Source organism: Nicotiana tabacum, chromosome 19 (genome assembly GCF_000715075.1).
Source record: "Nicotiana tabacum cultivar K326 chromosome 19, ASM71507v2, whole genome shotgun sequence".
Taxonomy (NCBI): Eukaryota; Viridiplantae; Streptophyta; class Magnoliopsida; order Solanales; family Solanaceae; genus Nicotiana; species Nicotiana tabacum.
Window position 1 is genome coordinate 68,897,342 of NC_134098.1, and position 17,257 is coordinate 68,914,598.

General features: G+C 36.7%; 1 protein-coding gene across 1 annotated transcript; it reads right to left on the reverse strand.

Moving 5' to 3' along the window:
- Positions 1 to 1,015: 1,015 nt before the first annotated feature.
- On the reverse strand, positions 1,016 to 13,048 carry LOC107794007 (putative pectinesterase 53). Its single transcript, XM_016616454.2, has 5 exons — positions 12,562 to 13,048; positions 11,939 to 12,128; positions 11,073 to 11,276; positions 1,337 to 1,572; positions 1,016 to 1,245 (listed from the first exon to the last, which is right to left on the reverse strand). The coding sequence occupies exons 1-5, from the start codon at positions 12,951 to 12,953 to the stop codon at positions 1,095 to 1,097; spliced, it is 1,173 nt and encodes a 390-aa protein (XP_016471940.1). The 5' UTR covers positions 12,954 to 13,048; the 3' UTR covers positions 1,016 to 1,094.
- Between the last annotated feature and the right edge of the window lie 4,209 nt (positions 13,049 to 17,257).

Below are 17,257 nucleotides of genomic sequence, written 5' to 3' on the forward strand. Positions count from 1 at the left end.
CAGAGCTCATAAGGAAATTAATTTGCAAGGAACAGATGATGTGCTGTTTACTGATGATGGAGAAGCAGACAACAATAATAGTAACACTAGTTTGGTTTTTGGTAACAAGGATTACTATTACTATTATGGCTGGATATTTGAGGCTGAGGATGTCCCTAGCTGGAAGATCATATCTCAGGGCTGTATTTGGCCTTAATTAGGCGAGACAAAACATTTCCAAGTGTATATATATATACAGTGCTAGTATATGTTATGTAAATCTTTTCTTTATTCATGCTCTGATCCTAGTGTCATTGTCAAGAAATGGAAGTCGGATCCTAGTCATATCCAACTTTGTCCATATCTTAGGGCCAATTTTTATGATATGAATTTGAATGTGATGTCAATTGAACGGGCAGCCTAAATATACTAGTCTCCTATGGCTTCTCCTGCTCCTCTTCTGAACTTCTCCTTCTTTGCCTTCGTGATCTCTTTCTCTCTGTAGATTGATTAATTGTCGTTGAGAATTGAGCAAAATATTTTTGGATTTGGTTCAAAAGGCTGATATCAAATACGTTATGAGAGCCCAAATTAAAGAGAATTAAGACGTATAAGCGCAGTAACTGACTCAAGAAGGCAGCTCGATGGAAATATCAAGCTACAATAACTCAGCCTCTCACACCATTCGAACGACCACAAGTTGTGATTCTGATTTAAAAAACTGTACTAGAATTATTGGTACTCAATGTAACCCCTTCAGAAACAATATGGTAAGGGCACTTCAAAAATTAATACTTCAACATGTATATCTACAGGAAAAAAGTAAACTTGGAAGAATAACATATCATACGAATAGCAGGGCAGGGAATACCATGAGGCTAACATTTTGGAGAAAATAATCAAATTATAAGATGCATCTTTTACAACAAATTAAATGCGGTACATAATGTATTCTTTATTCAAATTAATAAATTCGTTATTTGCCTCGCAACATAAACAACAACGGAGATGTGAACGTGTAGATGCAATAAGAAAGTTCATACGTGATGCACATAATAGAGGTACTACTTAAAATTTGTGGTGGATACATATAGGATAAGTTAAATTTACTAGTACTAGGGATGTATGAGCCAAGAATTGCCATCAATATAATAGGTGCCAATAAAAGGCGTGGCCTCTTCATCGGTGAGTATTCGTGCCCACGGCACTCTTCCTGTCATGTTGGCTCCTGGTCCACTGCACCTGTACTCCCCGTAGTAAACTCTCCTACATCCATTTTTCACATTGTTTTTTATACTTTGGCAAACCAATTTGATATTTAAAAGACCAACAAAACCAGAAAATAATAAAGACTTACGAGTCTCGACTTGTTTTGCCCCAATCGCTCCATCCTAGGGGAAGAACAATCTTGTCCATGTAAGTGTAAGAAAATATTACTCTGGAATAATCACCCCAGGCTCTTCCCAAATAAACCGAACCTGTCCCTGTTATGGTGCTGTTCTTGAACGAGAATCCACTTAATATTGACGAATTTGTTCGCTTTTGGGCTGTCAGGGACGCTACTTTCTTTGCCACCGAGTTCAAGTGGCAGTTCTATTCATATCATTAAAAAGACAAAGAAAAAAGAAAAAAGAAAAAAGAAATTAATAGTAGTATTAAGTTTGTACTCACCGTTACAAAAAGATGGGGAGCATAGTAGTACTTTACATGTGTTAGACTTGAAATTCTTGATCAGTCTTTGCTAATAATTAGTACTCCATCCGTTTCAATTTAGATGAGTTAGTTTGACTTGATAAAAAATTTAAGAAAAAAGAGAAGACTTTTGAAATTTGTGGTCTTAAAAGCTTAAGGGGTAAAAGCTTTGTGGGGCCATGACATTTGTGTGATTGTAAAAATTCTTATTAAGGGTAAAATGACTAAAATGAAGAGTTTAAAGTTGAATTATTTTCAATTGTAGAAATATGTCAATCTTTATGGAACGGACTAATAAATAAAGTGTGTCATCTAAATTGAAACAGAGGTAGTACTAACTTATGATTTAATGAGTAATTCTTACACCCCAGTTCCTCTCCACATCCCATAAAAAAAGAGTATAATTCGAATCACACCCATATCATGTTATGTTTTGAGCCTAACAACTTGTTTGGATGGTTGTTACCTATTGTATCGTATTGTTGCGTTAAATATGTTGAGAGTAATAAAATTTAAAGCAAGAGTTGTACTTTGTATTATTTATGAGTTGGTTAGTCTATTAAGTAAGTAGTTAGTAGAGAGGTTAATTAGTTGATGACAACTAAGCATAGATAGTGTATATATTAGTTACGTGTACTTCATTTTCTTTTTTGAGCTTCAATGAAACAGTTGCACAATAGAGTCTTCTTCTTCTCTTCTCGCTCTATCTCTGCATGTCATCTTTTTCGTCTCTCTCTCTCTCTCTCTTAATTCTTCATAGTATCAGAGCAAAGAGCTATGGATTGTAGCTCATTATCGATTCGATCTAACATCTGCTTCGCATTCTCTTCATCGAAGCCCTAATCTGCTTAACAATGGCGGTAGATGATTTGGAGCTAGGAAATACAGCTACTACAACTGATAATTCTCAAATCTCATCTGATGATGATTTTGAAGAAGGAGTTACAGTCACTGCTACTTATCTTCCGTATCTCGCTCATGCAGATACCATTGGGATTTCTCTCATCTATTTTTAACTCACCGGCACAGACAATTTATCGATGTGGTATCGATCTATGAGAATTGCTTTGCTCGGTCAGAATAAGCTCGAAATTGTGGATGGTAGATGGAAAAAGGAATGATTTCGTGAAAAATATTGGTACCAGTGGAAAAAGTGCAATGCAATTGTGCTTTCATGGTTAATGAATGCAGTTGCTCCAAACCTAATTAGTGGAATCACTTATGCTACCAATGCACATGCAGTATAGATGGATCTATAAGAGCGATTTATAAGGTAAATGACACTTGATGCTACAACTTGCACAAAGTAATTGCTACTCTCAGTCAAGGTACCTCCTCTGTCTCTGTTTATTATTCCAAGCTTAAAAATCTTTGGGATGAAGCTGAGGTACTAGTGCTTAGTCATGGTTGTGACTGTGTTAAGTCTAGGGATTTCATTGTGCATTTGCACAAACAGAAACTTTAATAATTTCTCATGGGCTTGAATGATTCCTATTCACAAGCACACAACCAAATACTTATGATGAAACCAATACCTTCTGTAAATCAAGCTTATGCTATGCTAGTTAGTGATGAAAGTCAGAGAGTTATAGCAGCCACATCTGGTATTCTAGGTCCTCTACCTAATGTACATGTTGGTCACTATGAATCTACAACACTTTATAGTTCTAAACCAATTGGAAGTCAGAAATTCAGGAAAAATTATAACATACAGTGTGAGTTTTGTAAGTTTAAGGGACATAGCAAAGAAAACTGTTATAAGATCATTGGCTATCCACCTGACTATAAGTACAAGAAGAAAGGGGGAGCACCCACCACTGCTAGTAATGCTTACAATGTATTTTTTGAGACTAACAATGTTGTAAAGAATTTCACACCTCAAATGTGTGTGACTACATGATGCATTCTAGGAGCATCTCACATGCACACTACAGAGGGCAATACTGCAGGTAATGCTGCAACTTCATCTGCATCAATGAATCAGGAACTTCCACAGGTTCCATTAACTTTTACTAGGGATCAGTATGATCAAATACTTCAGTTTCTCAATAAGGCATCCTGCTCCTCATCTACTCCCATTGCTACATGTATAAGTACTGCATTCTTAGCTACTGATAATGTGCAAGAGTGGATTATTGACATAGGTGCAACTGATCATATGGTCTCTGACCTTAGCATGTTAACCTTATTTAATACAGTTGATCCTCCTTACTCTAAGAAGGTATTATTACCTAATAATGATGTTTCATATGTTAAGCATGTTGGTACTAGTGCTATTTTAGAAAAGAGTGTTATAAAAAATGTGCTTCATATACCATAATTCAAGTTTAACTTGAGATATCAAAGGTAACCAAATAGCTGCATTGTTTGGTTGCCCTTTATCCCAATTTTTGCATATTTCAGGATCTCTTCAATGGGAGGGTGAAGACGATTGGTCGAGAAGATAAAGGTCTCTACATATTACCCTCTTGGAGCTCATCAACTACCAATAAGCATACTGCAGAAACATCACTAGCAGCCACACAGAATGAGGATATGTACACTAAGAGAACACCTACAAAATATGGATCTCAAACTATGGTACAAAAGACTTGATCATGTGACTTCCTCAGTTCTAAACAAACTATTTTCAATAAAGCAGGGGAGCTGTATTTCTATTGTAAAAGATTGTTCTGTTTGTCCACGTGCTCGACTGACTAGACTACCTTTTCCTAGTAGTACAAATAAAAGTGCAGCTTCCTTTGACTTGCTACATTTGGATATATGGGGACCCTATAACACTGCAACTATTAATGGTAATAGATACTTCTTAACTATAGTGGATGACTACTCTAGAATGACTTGGATTTTTCTTTTAAAACTCAAGTCAGATGTGTGTGTTATCCTAAATGATTTCCTGATGTATGTGAAAACTCAGTTTGACAAATAAGTTAAGTGTGTTAGGATTGATAATGGATCTGAATTTGTTAATTTTGTTTGTGATGCTTTGTTCAAAAACCTTGGCATTATCTATGAAAGAGCATGTGTTTATACTCCTTAGCAAAATGGAGTTGCTGAGAGAAAATATAGGCATATTCTAGAAGTGTGTAGAGCTCTAAGGTTTCAAGGTTGCATTCCTTAAAAGTTTTGGGGGCACTGTGTGTTGGCAACTGCTTATCTCATAAACAGGATGCCCTCTTCACAGCTAGGTCACAGGTCTCTTTATGAGTTATTATATAGGAAAAAGCCTTTGCTTGTGCACCTCAGGGTCCTAGGTTGTCTGTGTTATGCCAGGATTGTCAATAAGACTGATAAGCTCCAACCAAAAGCTATCATTGCTGTCCACACGAGTTACTCTTCTTCTTAAAAGGGATACATTCTTCTTAACTTGTCAACTAACTCCTTTTTTGTTAACATATGTAACATTTAGGGAGGATATTTTTCCATTCTAGCAGTTCTCCTCTCACAAATAGTTTGTGTTCCTTGATACATCTTCTTCTGTTTTACCACATATTACTGAGAAATGGTATGCTCAAGATGCTTCAGCAGGATCTAACTAGAACTCTGCTGCACATGACTCTTTAGTCTTACCACATGCAACCTCTTCTTCTCCTAGCAGCACTGACTCAAATGCAAGTTCGTTACCAACTGCTGCATCACCAGGTGTTGAGGTCTCTCAAGTTGATTTTCCTGCCCTTAGGAGATCAGCCAGAGACAAGCATCCACCATTATGGACGAAGGACTTTGTTTCTCTTCATGCTAATCAACACACTCCCTATGGCCTAACAACCTATATGTCCTATGTTCACCTGTCTCCTCATCATCAGGCTTTCATTGCCTTTGCCTCTTCTGAGGTTTAGCTTGTCTCTTATGCTGAAACAATCAAGGACCCTAGATGGGTGGCTGCTATGATATCTAAGATTGCTTCTTTAGAGGATAATCATAAATGGGATGTTGTGACCTTACCGACTGACAAGAAACCCATTGGATGCAAATGGGTGTACAAAATAAAGTACAAGGCATATGATGAAATTGACAAGTTCAAAGTCAGGCTAGTTGCCAAAGGCTATAGCCAGAGAGAAGGCATTGACTATTAGGAGACTTTCTCTCCTATTGTCAAGATGGTTACAGTCAAAACAATTCTTTCTATTGATGTTGTACAACACTGGCACATTCATCAAATGGATGTGTCAAATGCTTTTCTCCAAGGTGATCTTCATGATGAGATCTACATAGACCTGTCTCAGGGCTTTGCGAGTCAGGGGGAGCAGCAGGTATGCAGACTCATCAAATCCTTATTTGGTCTCAAGCATGCCCCTAGACAATGGAATGCAAAGCTTTCAGAGGTTGTGTTATAGTTTGGTTTCATGCAGAGTCAACACTACCATTCTCTGTTCATAAAAGGATCAGGAGGTAACCTTGTTGTACTCATCTTAGTTTATGTTGAATATATGCTAATTACCGACAACAATCTAGCATTGATTAGAGAAGTCAATTCTTCTTTGCAGTAGGCCTTCAAAATGAAGGACCTAGGAGAGTTAAGATACTTCTTAGGGATTGAATTTGCTAAGTCCAAGTAGGGAATCTTAATGCACCAGAGAAAATACACTCTAGAACTTATCTCTGAGCTAGGACTGGGAGTAGCAAAGCCAACAGATATACCACTTGAAACAAATGCAAGGCTCATTACAAAAAAGTTTGATGATCACCTGGCTAGTCCAAGCCAGGGGGAGGATGAGTTACTGTCTGATGCAAGCTCTTATCAAAGGCTTATACGCAAGCTACTCTACTTAACCATAACAAGACCAGACATTGCATTCAATGTGCAAACCTTAAGTCAATTCATGCATCAACCAAAGATATCACATTTTGAAGCTGCCCTAAAAGTGGTCAAGTATGTAAAAAACCCAGCCTAGACAAGGAGTACTTCTGTCAAGTAAAGCTGACAAGAGGATCACAACCTACTGTGATGCTGACTAGGCAACTTGTCCATATTCTCGCAAATCTTTAACAGGTTTTCTTGTCAAGTTTGGTGATTCACTAATATCTTGGAAGTCTAAGAAATAAAGCACCATATCTAGAAGCTCAGCTGAGTAAGAATATAGGAGCCTAGCCTCTACAACTGCAGAGTTAACATGGATTTTGGGGCTATTCAAAGAAATTGGAATAGAGGTGCAACTTCCAGTTGAGGTTCACATTGACAGCAAAGCAGCAATGCAAAAAGCAGCCAATCCAGTGTTCCATGAGAGAGCCACGCATATAGAGATTGACTGCCACTTTGTAAGAGAAAAAAATACAAAAGGGGCTGATAAGAACTGAGTACATTTCCACCAAAGAGCAACCAACAGATTTGCTAACCAAAGGGCTCACCAGAGTTCAACACGGATATCTTTGTTCCAAGTTAGGGATGCTTAATGTGTTTGCACCACTTATTTTGAGGGGGAGTGTTGAGAGTAACAAAACTTAAAGCAAGAGCTGTACTTTGTATTATTTATGAGTTGGTTAGTCTGTTAATGTAACGAATCGGCCGGTCGTTTCGAGAGTTATAACCCTATTTTCCCCATTCCTACTTCTTTTTATGTTATTCAGCTATATTATGTTATATCGAGTTAGTTTGTTCGAGTCCGGACGGAACTCGGAGTGAAATGAGATACTTAGTCTCATAATTAAAGATTTTAAGTTAGAAAAGTGGACCGGATATGGACCTATGTGTAAACGACCTTAGATTTGAATTTTGATGATTTTAATAGCTCCGTATGGTGATTTTGGGCTTAAGAGCGTGTCCGGAATATTATTTGGAAGTCCGTAGAGGAATTAGGCTTGAAATGGAAAGTTTTATTTTTGAGAAATTTAACCGGGGGTTGACTTTTTGATATCGGGGTCGGAATCCAATTCTGAAAATTGAAATACCTCTGTTATGTCATTTAGGACTTGTGTGCAAAATTTGAGGTCAATCGGACGTGATTTGATAGGTTCCGGAGTTGTTTGTAGAAATTAGAAATTTCAAAGTTCATTAGGCTTGAATTGGGGCGTAATTCACGGTTTTAGCGTTGTTTGAGGTGATTTGAGGATTCGACTAAGTTCGTATGATATTTTAGGACTTGTTGGTATATTTGGTTGAGGTCCCGAGGGCCTCAGGTGAGTTTCGGATGGTTAACAGATCAAAAATTGAACTACAACAGCTGCTGCAATTTCCTTATGTTGGAAATTTCTTCTACTAGATTCGAGCCCAGAAATCTCTCAGAATCGAGCCCAGGGTCGAGGGCCACGATCGAAGCCATGATCGAGCCCAGAGTCGAGGGCCACAATCGAAGCCATGATCGAGCTGAGAGTCGAGGGCCACGATCAAAGCCATGATCGAAGCCATGATCGAGCCCAGGGTCGAGGGACACGATCGAAGTCATGATCGAGCCCAGAGTCGAGGGCCACGATCGAAGCCATGATCGAGCCCAGGGTCGAGGGTCACGGTCGAAGACATGATCGGAGGCCTAGGATCGAGAGCCATGATTGAAGGCCTAGGATCGAGAACCAAGATCGAAGGCCAAGATCGAGGCAGAACCGAGGTTGTCTGGGCAGAATTATAAAAATAGGGACTTCGTCCCATTTGTCATTTTTGACAGATTGGAACTTGAAGAGAGACGATTTTTGATATATTTTCAAGGAAAACTTGAGGTAAGTCCCTTGTGATCATTTCTACTCCATAATATTGAATTATCATCGAATAATCCGACTAGATTACATGATTTTGAGGTGTAAATAGGAGATTGGAACTTAGAAATTTGGAAATAAGATTTGTAGATTTGAGGGTCAAGTTGAGGTCGAATTTTGGTAAAATTGGTATGGGTAGACTTGTGGTTGAATGGGCTTTCGGATTTTATAACTTTTGTCGGGTTTCGAGATATGGGCCTCACAAGCGATTTTTGAGCCAATTTCGGGTCTTGGTCTAATTTTGAAGCTTTTCTTGTGGAATTCATTCCATTAGCGTATATTGATAGTATTATACTGATTGTGAATAGATTTGGAGCATTTGGAGGCCGAGTCCAGAGGCAAGATCATTGCGGGTTAGAGATTTGATGGGAGTTGAGGTAAGTAACGATTGTAAATCTAGTCCTGAGGGTATGAAACCCCGAATTTTGTATCATTCTACTATTTTTAGTAACGTACATGCTAGGTGACGGGCGTGTGGGAGTGCACCATTGGGGATTTGTGACTTGGTCCGTCCCGTAGCAACTGTAAAGTTGCATACTTTGTTGAAACCATTTGATACTTATATGTTTTAGAAAGAATTTCTGTAAATTGGGCTGAATGCCATGTTTAGGCCTTGCGCCAATGCTGTTTGGACCCTTAGGTGCTGTTTCTTACCATCCTCTCATTGTTTTCAATTGAAAATCTATACTCAGTCATGTTTATACTTGTTTACCGCATAACTCAATTTTATGACTCTATTTTGATGCATATAAATGTTTTGGGCCGAATGCCCTATTTTACTGAAATGGCCGAGAGGCTTGAGTTACTTATGACTGAGTGAGGCCGGGGGCCTGATTTGTGAGGATGAGTGTGGATCGGGGCTGCCCGCCTGCAGCATACTTATGACTGAGTGAGGCCGAGGGCCTGATTGGTGAGGATGAGTGTGGATCGGGGCTGCCCGCCTGCAGCATACTTTATTATTATCGCACGTGAGTTGTCCGTGCAGATTATAGCGCTTGGGTTGAAGGAGCCCTTCCGGAGTCTGTACATCCCCCAGTGAGCGCAGGTACCTACTGAGTGCGAGTGCCGAGTGCCGAGTGACTGGGAGGCATGAGTGATTGTGAGGTATGCCCGAGTGACAAGAGTGATTGTGAGGTATGCCCGAGTGGCACGAGTGACTGTGATGTTTTTCCCGAGGGACTGTATATGAGTGATGTTTTGCCCGAGGGGCTATTTATGATTTTATCATTTTTGCTCACTTTTGCATTGAGCCTTCGTTTGAAAAACTGTTGGAAAAATATCTTTAAATGATTTTTACTGGAACTGGGTTTAAACGAGATGTTTGATTCAAATCCTGATTTTAAAAGCATGTGGTATTTTAGTGAGATTTCCTGATATGAACGTTATATGCTTTATTGCTCGTCACTACTGCTCAGTCTTTATTTATTGTTGTTACTTACTGAGTTGGCGTACTCACGTTACTCCCTGCACCTTGTGTGCAAATTCAGGTATAGCTGGACACGGTAGCGGTTATTGAGTGTTCTGGTTGCAGATTTTCTTGGAGATAACAAGGTAGCTGTCTGGCGATCGCAGCCCCTGCTCTTCTCCCTCTTATCTTCCTCTAGTTGTATTTAGCTATTTTTCAGGCTGAGTTAGCCTTGATATTATTAGACATATTGTAGCAGATGCTCATGACTAGCGACACCCAGATGTCGGGCTTTTTTTTTTTTCCGCACTTCTGTTTTTCTTTGATTTGAACTCTTTAAATGGAGGTTTTATGTTAAATAACCTTGAAATTATCTTTAAAATGAAAATATCAGTTTGTTTTGGAAATGAGTCGGCTTGCCTAGTTCCACGATAGGCGCCATCACGACAGGGGTTAGTTTTGGGTCGTGACAGTTAAGTAAGTAGTTAGTGGAGAGGTTAATTAGTTAGTGACGGCTAAGCATAGATAGTGTATATATTAGTCACGTGTACTTCTTTTTCTTTTTTGAGCTTCAATGAAACAGTTCCACAACAGAGTCTTCTTCTTCTCTTCTCGCTCTATCTCTGCATGTCATCTTCTTTGTCTCTCTCTCTCTCTCTCTCTCTCTCTCTCTTAATTCTTCAAAATATAATATTTGTTTTGATTGCTGTTTAAATTTTATTGTATCGTATCGTTAAATTCGTCATTATGGAACAATGAAAAGTGCCACTTTATGGAATGACGTATTTGGTGTGGTCGCATCGTTACGTTATTTTTTTTGGTCTCATCTTGACCTTTATTCTTAAATAATCATATTTTATCATTTACCCTACCTTTTTATATAATAATTCTACCTCGTATCTTACTTTTTATTTGTAATATTGCAAGTTTATTCTTCATATTGTCGGCGCGTGACATCATGAAACGATGACAAACAATACAATCTATCCAAATATTGTATATATCAAAACGATATAGTACAATACAATACAGTACTATACGATACATTATGAAACGATATACAACAACCATCCATACAAGCTGTAAATAATTGAGCACATTCGTTACAAGGATAAATAACTTATGGTAATTTTATACGGTCTGGTGTAAACATCGGATGGGGGTAAATTTTTATCGTTGTTTTATTTACTCAACTTCTTTGGAATGGCCTGATTACTAGCAAGAAAATGTAAATTTGCATCTCATTTTTCGTCAATAGAGAAGGACGGTGGGGTAATAAGTTATGAAAAATGAGAAAAGATGAACTGACCTCATAGAGGGATCTGCCATAGCCGAAGATGAAATCAACAGAGCCTTGGATGAAGCAATTATTGAAATAGTGAAGTCCCTTGTGATCGTAAAGGGTGTCTTGACTTCCGTAGAAACTGCAGTCGTAAAATGCTGCCTTGTTCCCCGATATTCTCAGTGCCACTGCTTGTTCTCCCACCGACCCTACCACATGTGCTGCTGTATTCTACAAAACCCTACGTACCTTAATTTTCTTTATCAAATGCAGTACATATATTGCCAATCTCCTATAGTGACTTTATAATTATGTCAACGTTTCCAATAATAAGATACATTTAACTTTTATTGCGCTCCAATTACAAATGCTCAAAATACAGAGGACAACTTTGTCAATGCACGACCTGCAAACTGCATTTTCCCCTTGTCTTTGATTGAGATACTAATATATTTAAATATAAACAATATTTATATGCTAACGCTGTTTCAATTTCTGTTTTATCCTTTGGAATGTTTTGTATGGCAGTAGAATTTCCCCTTCGCCTAAGAACTTGTAAAAAATATGTCGGAGATCCGAATAAAAGTCTCATATTTGTATTTGAAAAGATTAAAAAACTACCTAAAAGACATAGGAATAATTTTAATGATGTGAGGCCTCTTAGAAAAGATCATGCGAGCTTGACAAAAAACGGACAGTATTACATGATGTTATGAATATCTTTGGACTGATTGAACCCAACAAAATCCATGTGACAAATGGACCTTATAACAGTATCATGAACCTATTGTATGCACAGGGAATTATATCTTAATTCATAATTTCATATGCGTATTGGTCTAGTCAACAGCTTTAAAAAAACAGTACCCATAGACAAGAATATAGAGATTTACCTCAAAAATGACGTTAGTGGCCACAAAATAATCAGCATCCACAGAAACAGTAGCGCTTTGGAATGTCTTCAATGGCCTGCCGTCGGTTCCAGCAGCCGCAGCTGTGTCATTGCCTGTGATCCTCGGCGGATCGCTACTATCCCCCCGAAATGTCACAAATGGCAAACTTCTTGGAATGTTAATCTTTTCCCTATAATTATTCACTTACCGTCGTCATAATATAGTTTTAAATTTGATATTTGCTGAGTGGTTAAAGATATTAGTTACTACTATGGTATAGGTTAATAGGTCATAGCAAGTTATTTTATTTTTACGATGGATTTATGTTATATACACTACTAGTATAAAAGAGTTTTACACCATCAATATCGTTTTAATTACCACCAGTAACAAACGAGTTACACTTTTTTCTTATGTTACCACTTCATGCTTATTATCAAAAGTTATTTTCAATATTTAATTTTTAAGTAACGTAATAGTTAAAAACAATTTACAGTTTCATATTACTAATCCATATTTTAGTGTATGTATCTAAATGCAGTTCAATTATTAATTATCTGATTGTATATATATCTTTTACACCGTCAGTGACAGTGATAGAGTAGGAATTAGCAAATACATACCAATAAACTCCATGTTTGATGTCCAATATGACCCGACGCTTGTTATAAACAGGAATGCTAGCAAGAGCTTCTTTAATAGTCTTAAAGTTGCCACTTCCGTCTTGACTCACACTGATTATCATTTTGTTCATCTCCGCATTTCTAAGCTTTGGATCCAGGCTACTAGCTGGAACTTGTTGTTTTCTGTTTCTGACTGATTCTTGCATCCATTTCAAACTTGCTGCTCTCTTTCTGTTGTAGTGCTTCACATTCAAAGATATCCATTCCTCTAACTTCCCAACATTGTCTTTTTCTTGATTTTCAAGTGGGCTACTGCTTTGTAAAGACAAGCTTCTCGAATATGGCAATTGCACGACAAGGAGAAGCAACAGAATAAGTGCAGCTGATGCCATATTGGATAGCAGCCAGTGAGCTTAACTTTAGTTGGAACTGCTAGTGTGCAACAATATATAAAAAATTCTATCCAAAATACTAGAAAAACTAAGCACTATCTTTATGTTTGCATGATCACATGCATATAAATATTGACACAAGGAAAATACTGTGGTTAGGTGTGGCCTAATCTTGAGCTGCATTTACGAAACTGACCTTCAGGATACTACATTGTAATCTAATACATGGATGGATATAATTAACTTATGTTTAACTGATAGTGTAAAAAAAAACTAGTATCGTTCAATTTGTTATAGTGTGTTGTCTACCTTGTTTTGAAAATTAATCTATTGTTGTAAATCAGTTTTATCTGATTGTACGCGAGATTTATATACTTTAGCACTGAATTTATTCTATGTGGTAAAAATTAGCAACAAAAGAAGAAATGGAAGTCTAGGGACATTTTATGAAATGAAGCATCCGTAGTGGTAGCATTATAAGCAGTTTAGGGGTCCCTACCCTCTCAAATCTATAAGGATTGGCACTTAGGAGTTGGGTCACGGTTGTGGTGCAAAGCCATGTTTCAATTTAGTGACAAAAAATAGGAGAGCCCTATATATCACTATTGCGCATTGTACCTACCTAATTAGCTGTATCCCAATTGATTTTGTTTGTTCAGATAAATACCAATAGTATATATGGACAGTGTGCGAACAAAGGAGATAGAAAATATCCAACCCCCTAATTATATTTCACTGTTTCAGAGCCTCTCATTCGAGAGTCTGAGAATGCTATTGAATTTAAAAGTGGTCATTGCATTAGTAAACTAACGCTTTGCTTTTGTTTTGTTTTGTTATTTTTTTTTAATTATTTGTTTATTTTTTTTGTGAGTGTTTGTTTTTGACTTTGTGAGACAACCCGACGCCTCTTGTGAGGAGCGAAACTACAATATTAATTGCAAATTCAATAATTAAAATGAGTTATGAATTTAATAATAAATCGAATATTTAAACTTTAAATTCTGATATCGCCCTATATACAACCATAATTTCTTAGTGGAGAAGCGGACCTGCAACTTTGGTGGAAGGGCTTCTGGACCAGGACCCCATACCGCATATTCAACAGTATTAATTCTGGCTAAAATGTCACTCAATTTTCTTCTACACAAAGTCATTGCTGGGGAATTAAACTTCCTACCGACAAAATCCCCCATTTCACTTGTTAATTGATATCTTCCCCAACTAAAACGAGGGGTGTCAAATGGGCATGTTAGATCAATTTTGGACGGGTCAAAATGGATTGAATCAATAAATAGTCAGGTCAATGACCCGTTCAAAAGTTATTTGGGTTGAGATAGATACTGGGTCAAGATGAGCTAAAATTTAGGTAATAGTCTAACCCGCTCAACTCTTACCAAACTTTAATTAATATGTGTTATTTTCTTATGAATTATATAACTACTAAATAAGACTTTCTTTTTTAGCATATCAAACAAAAAATATTATATATTTTGGCAAAGTTACTCATGGATGAATTTGGGCTATAAATCAGTCAAACTTTAAATGAATTGAGATGAGTTGGATCAAGATAGACTGAATTCAATAAATGGGTGGGCCAACAACTAGCCCAACTTTGGACCGATTGGAAGGATCATTTGGGCTTGGGCCAAATTTGACTACCCTAGCTGAAACCGAGAACAACCATAGTACTCTTCATGGGCCTGACGGTATGTACCGGAGGAGCCCAATTAGTGAAAACTTTACATAAATAGCCGGTCATATTCATTGTTTACTTATTCTAGCCCCATATATAGATTATACATTGATAATACATAATTATACGCATATAATACACAAATTATACATATATTATACCTTTACTGGCTATTTTAAGTTTAAGTGGTTGGATGAACGACTATTAGGTTAATTTCTAATTAGTAAAATTGGGCTATCAGCCTACACAATGTTTGAGTTTGGAACTATGGGCCCAATTTATTCATGTCACCTTCACATAAATTTTAAATGAAGCTATGGTATTGCTCAAGTTTCCATTGTTGAATGATAGATCCTTCGTTGATAGAGTGTTATATTCATATTCTTCTAAATATATATTTTCTTTGTATTTGTAGTTTGCAGTATACTATATTTTATCTAGTTGAATTCCAAATTCTCTTCATAAGTGATTGTCAAACTCTCTTGTCCTATTCTAAGATTGTTGGCATCCCCCCTCCCCCCTAATTCTTAGGGTCTGCTGTTCGACAACAGAGAGTTATATTTGGCGAAGAGTTCTCTTGTTATATATATAGTTTTGTTTTTGGTTTTATTGATGTTTTTATTTTGACTAACGCTTTCATTTGTATTCAAATTTAAAAAAAAGTAATTTCCTTGGTATAATTCACGATTTTATTTTATATACATTATAAAGTGGTACAAATTCTGAAAAGAAAAGACAATTCGATCAAATATTTATTTTTAAATTTTTTTATCTGTTAGAAAAAGAGATAATCTACTATTTTTCCTTATAAATTTTCCTTTTAGAAAATAACAAATTCAATAAAAAACTATAAAAGATAAAACCTATAGCCATTAATTTATATAGTTAAGTATCATGACAGAAATTCCAATATTTTAACTAAAGCTCTTAAAGAGTCTTCTAGATCAAAGTCGACAACTCCACTTGAGTGACCATGAATTCTAGGTAATCAGCAAACTTGTCATTACTTTATTAATTTACCTTATAAAAATTTCCCTATTAAAGTATCTTTTTGAGCGAAGAGTTGATTGAAAATAACCTCTTTACCTCACACAAGGTAGGAGTAAGGTTGCATACCCTCTATCCTCTCCAGGCTTCACTTATGAGATCACACTGAATATGTTTTTGTTTTTGTTGTAAATTAATTTATGACCAAAACATCTTTTATGCAATGCAATTTGAACCATATAAACAATAACAAATTCCTAGTGTCTTCGGATTAATCAGATGTTTCAAAAGGGATAACTCATATTATAACTTGCTAATTGTTTATGTAACGATTCAACTGGCCGTTTTGTATATTGTAGCCCCGTTTTCCTATTTATTGTCTCTTCTATGTTCATTTGTGGTTATGTGATTTACGGGGGTGGTTGGATTGATTTCGGGGAAGTTTCGGAGTGAGTTGGGACACTTAGTTCCAAGGTTGAAAACTTAAGTTGAAAGAGTTGGACGGGGTTTAATTTTTTGTGTAGACGACTTCGGAATGGTATTTTGATGATTTCAATAGCTTCGTATGGTGATTTTGGACGTAGGCATATGCCCGAATTTTGATTCGGAGGTTTGGAGGTTAATTTGGTATTTTTTTTTTTGGCGAAAGTAGGAAAATTGAAGGTTTGGAAGGTTGAGAGGTTTGATCGAGAGTTGACTTTGTTGATATCGGGTTAAATTTTAGTTCTGGGAAATGGAATAGATCCGTTGTATCATTTGGGATTTGCATGCAAAATTTGAGGTCATTCAAAGTTGATTTGATACGGTTCGGCACGAGTTTTGGAAGTTGAAAGTTAATTAGTTTCAATAGGCTTGAATTAATTCACAATTCATGATTTTGCCGTTATTTTATGTGATTTGAGTCTTCGAGTAAGATCGTATTGTATTTTAGGACTTGTTGGTATATTTGGATAGGGTCCATGGGGCCTCGGGGGTATTTTAGATGGTTGACGGATCATGTTTGGACTTAGAGGAATTGCTGATTTGGCCGCAGGTGCGAGGCCACAGAAACGGCCTGGTTGATTTACTTTCAAGGTTTTGCACCTCTCAAGTACAAAGAAGAGAGATAAACAAAAGTATCCCACTAAAGATTTTCACAAAACTAGCGAAAGTGTTTTTCAACTCACGTTAGAAGAATGCAAGATGGAAAGAAACCTCACCCACACATTCCGCAATCCCACAAGATTGCAAGAAGCGTTGAATAAAGGAAGAAGAATGAAATAAAAGATCAATCACGTTGCTAATGCTCAAAAAAATTAAACACCAATATTTATTTTTAGCATATTATGCCCTTTAAATAGGCCTTACAATGAGTAAAATTGATAAGGTTAAGAAAAGTTAATCCTAATTAAACTAGGATAAGAATAAGGCTAAGAAAACCTTTCCTAACTAAAATAGGAAAAAGAATTCTAGTAGGATTAGACTACTAACTAACAATCCTAATTTGACTAGAATTATAAATATAATCCTACTAAAACAAGTATAAAAAAATCCTAATCTTTAAGGAAAATAAATCCTTATCTTGAAGGAAAAGAAATCCTAATCTTGAATGGATTCTTGTCTTCTTGAATTTCTTGGATTTTTA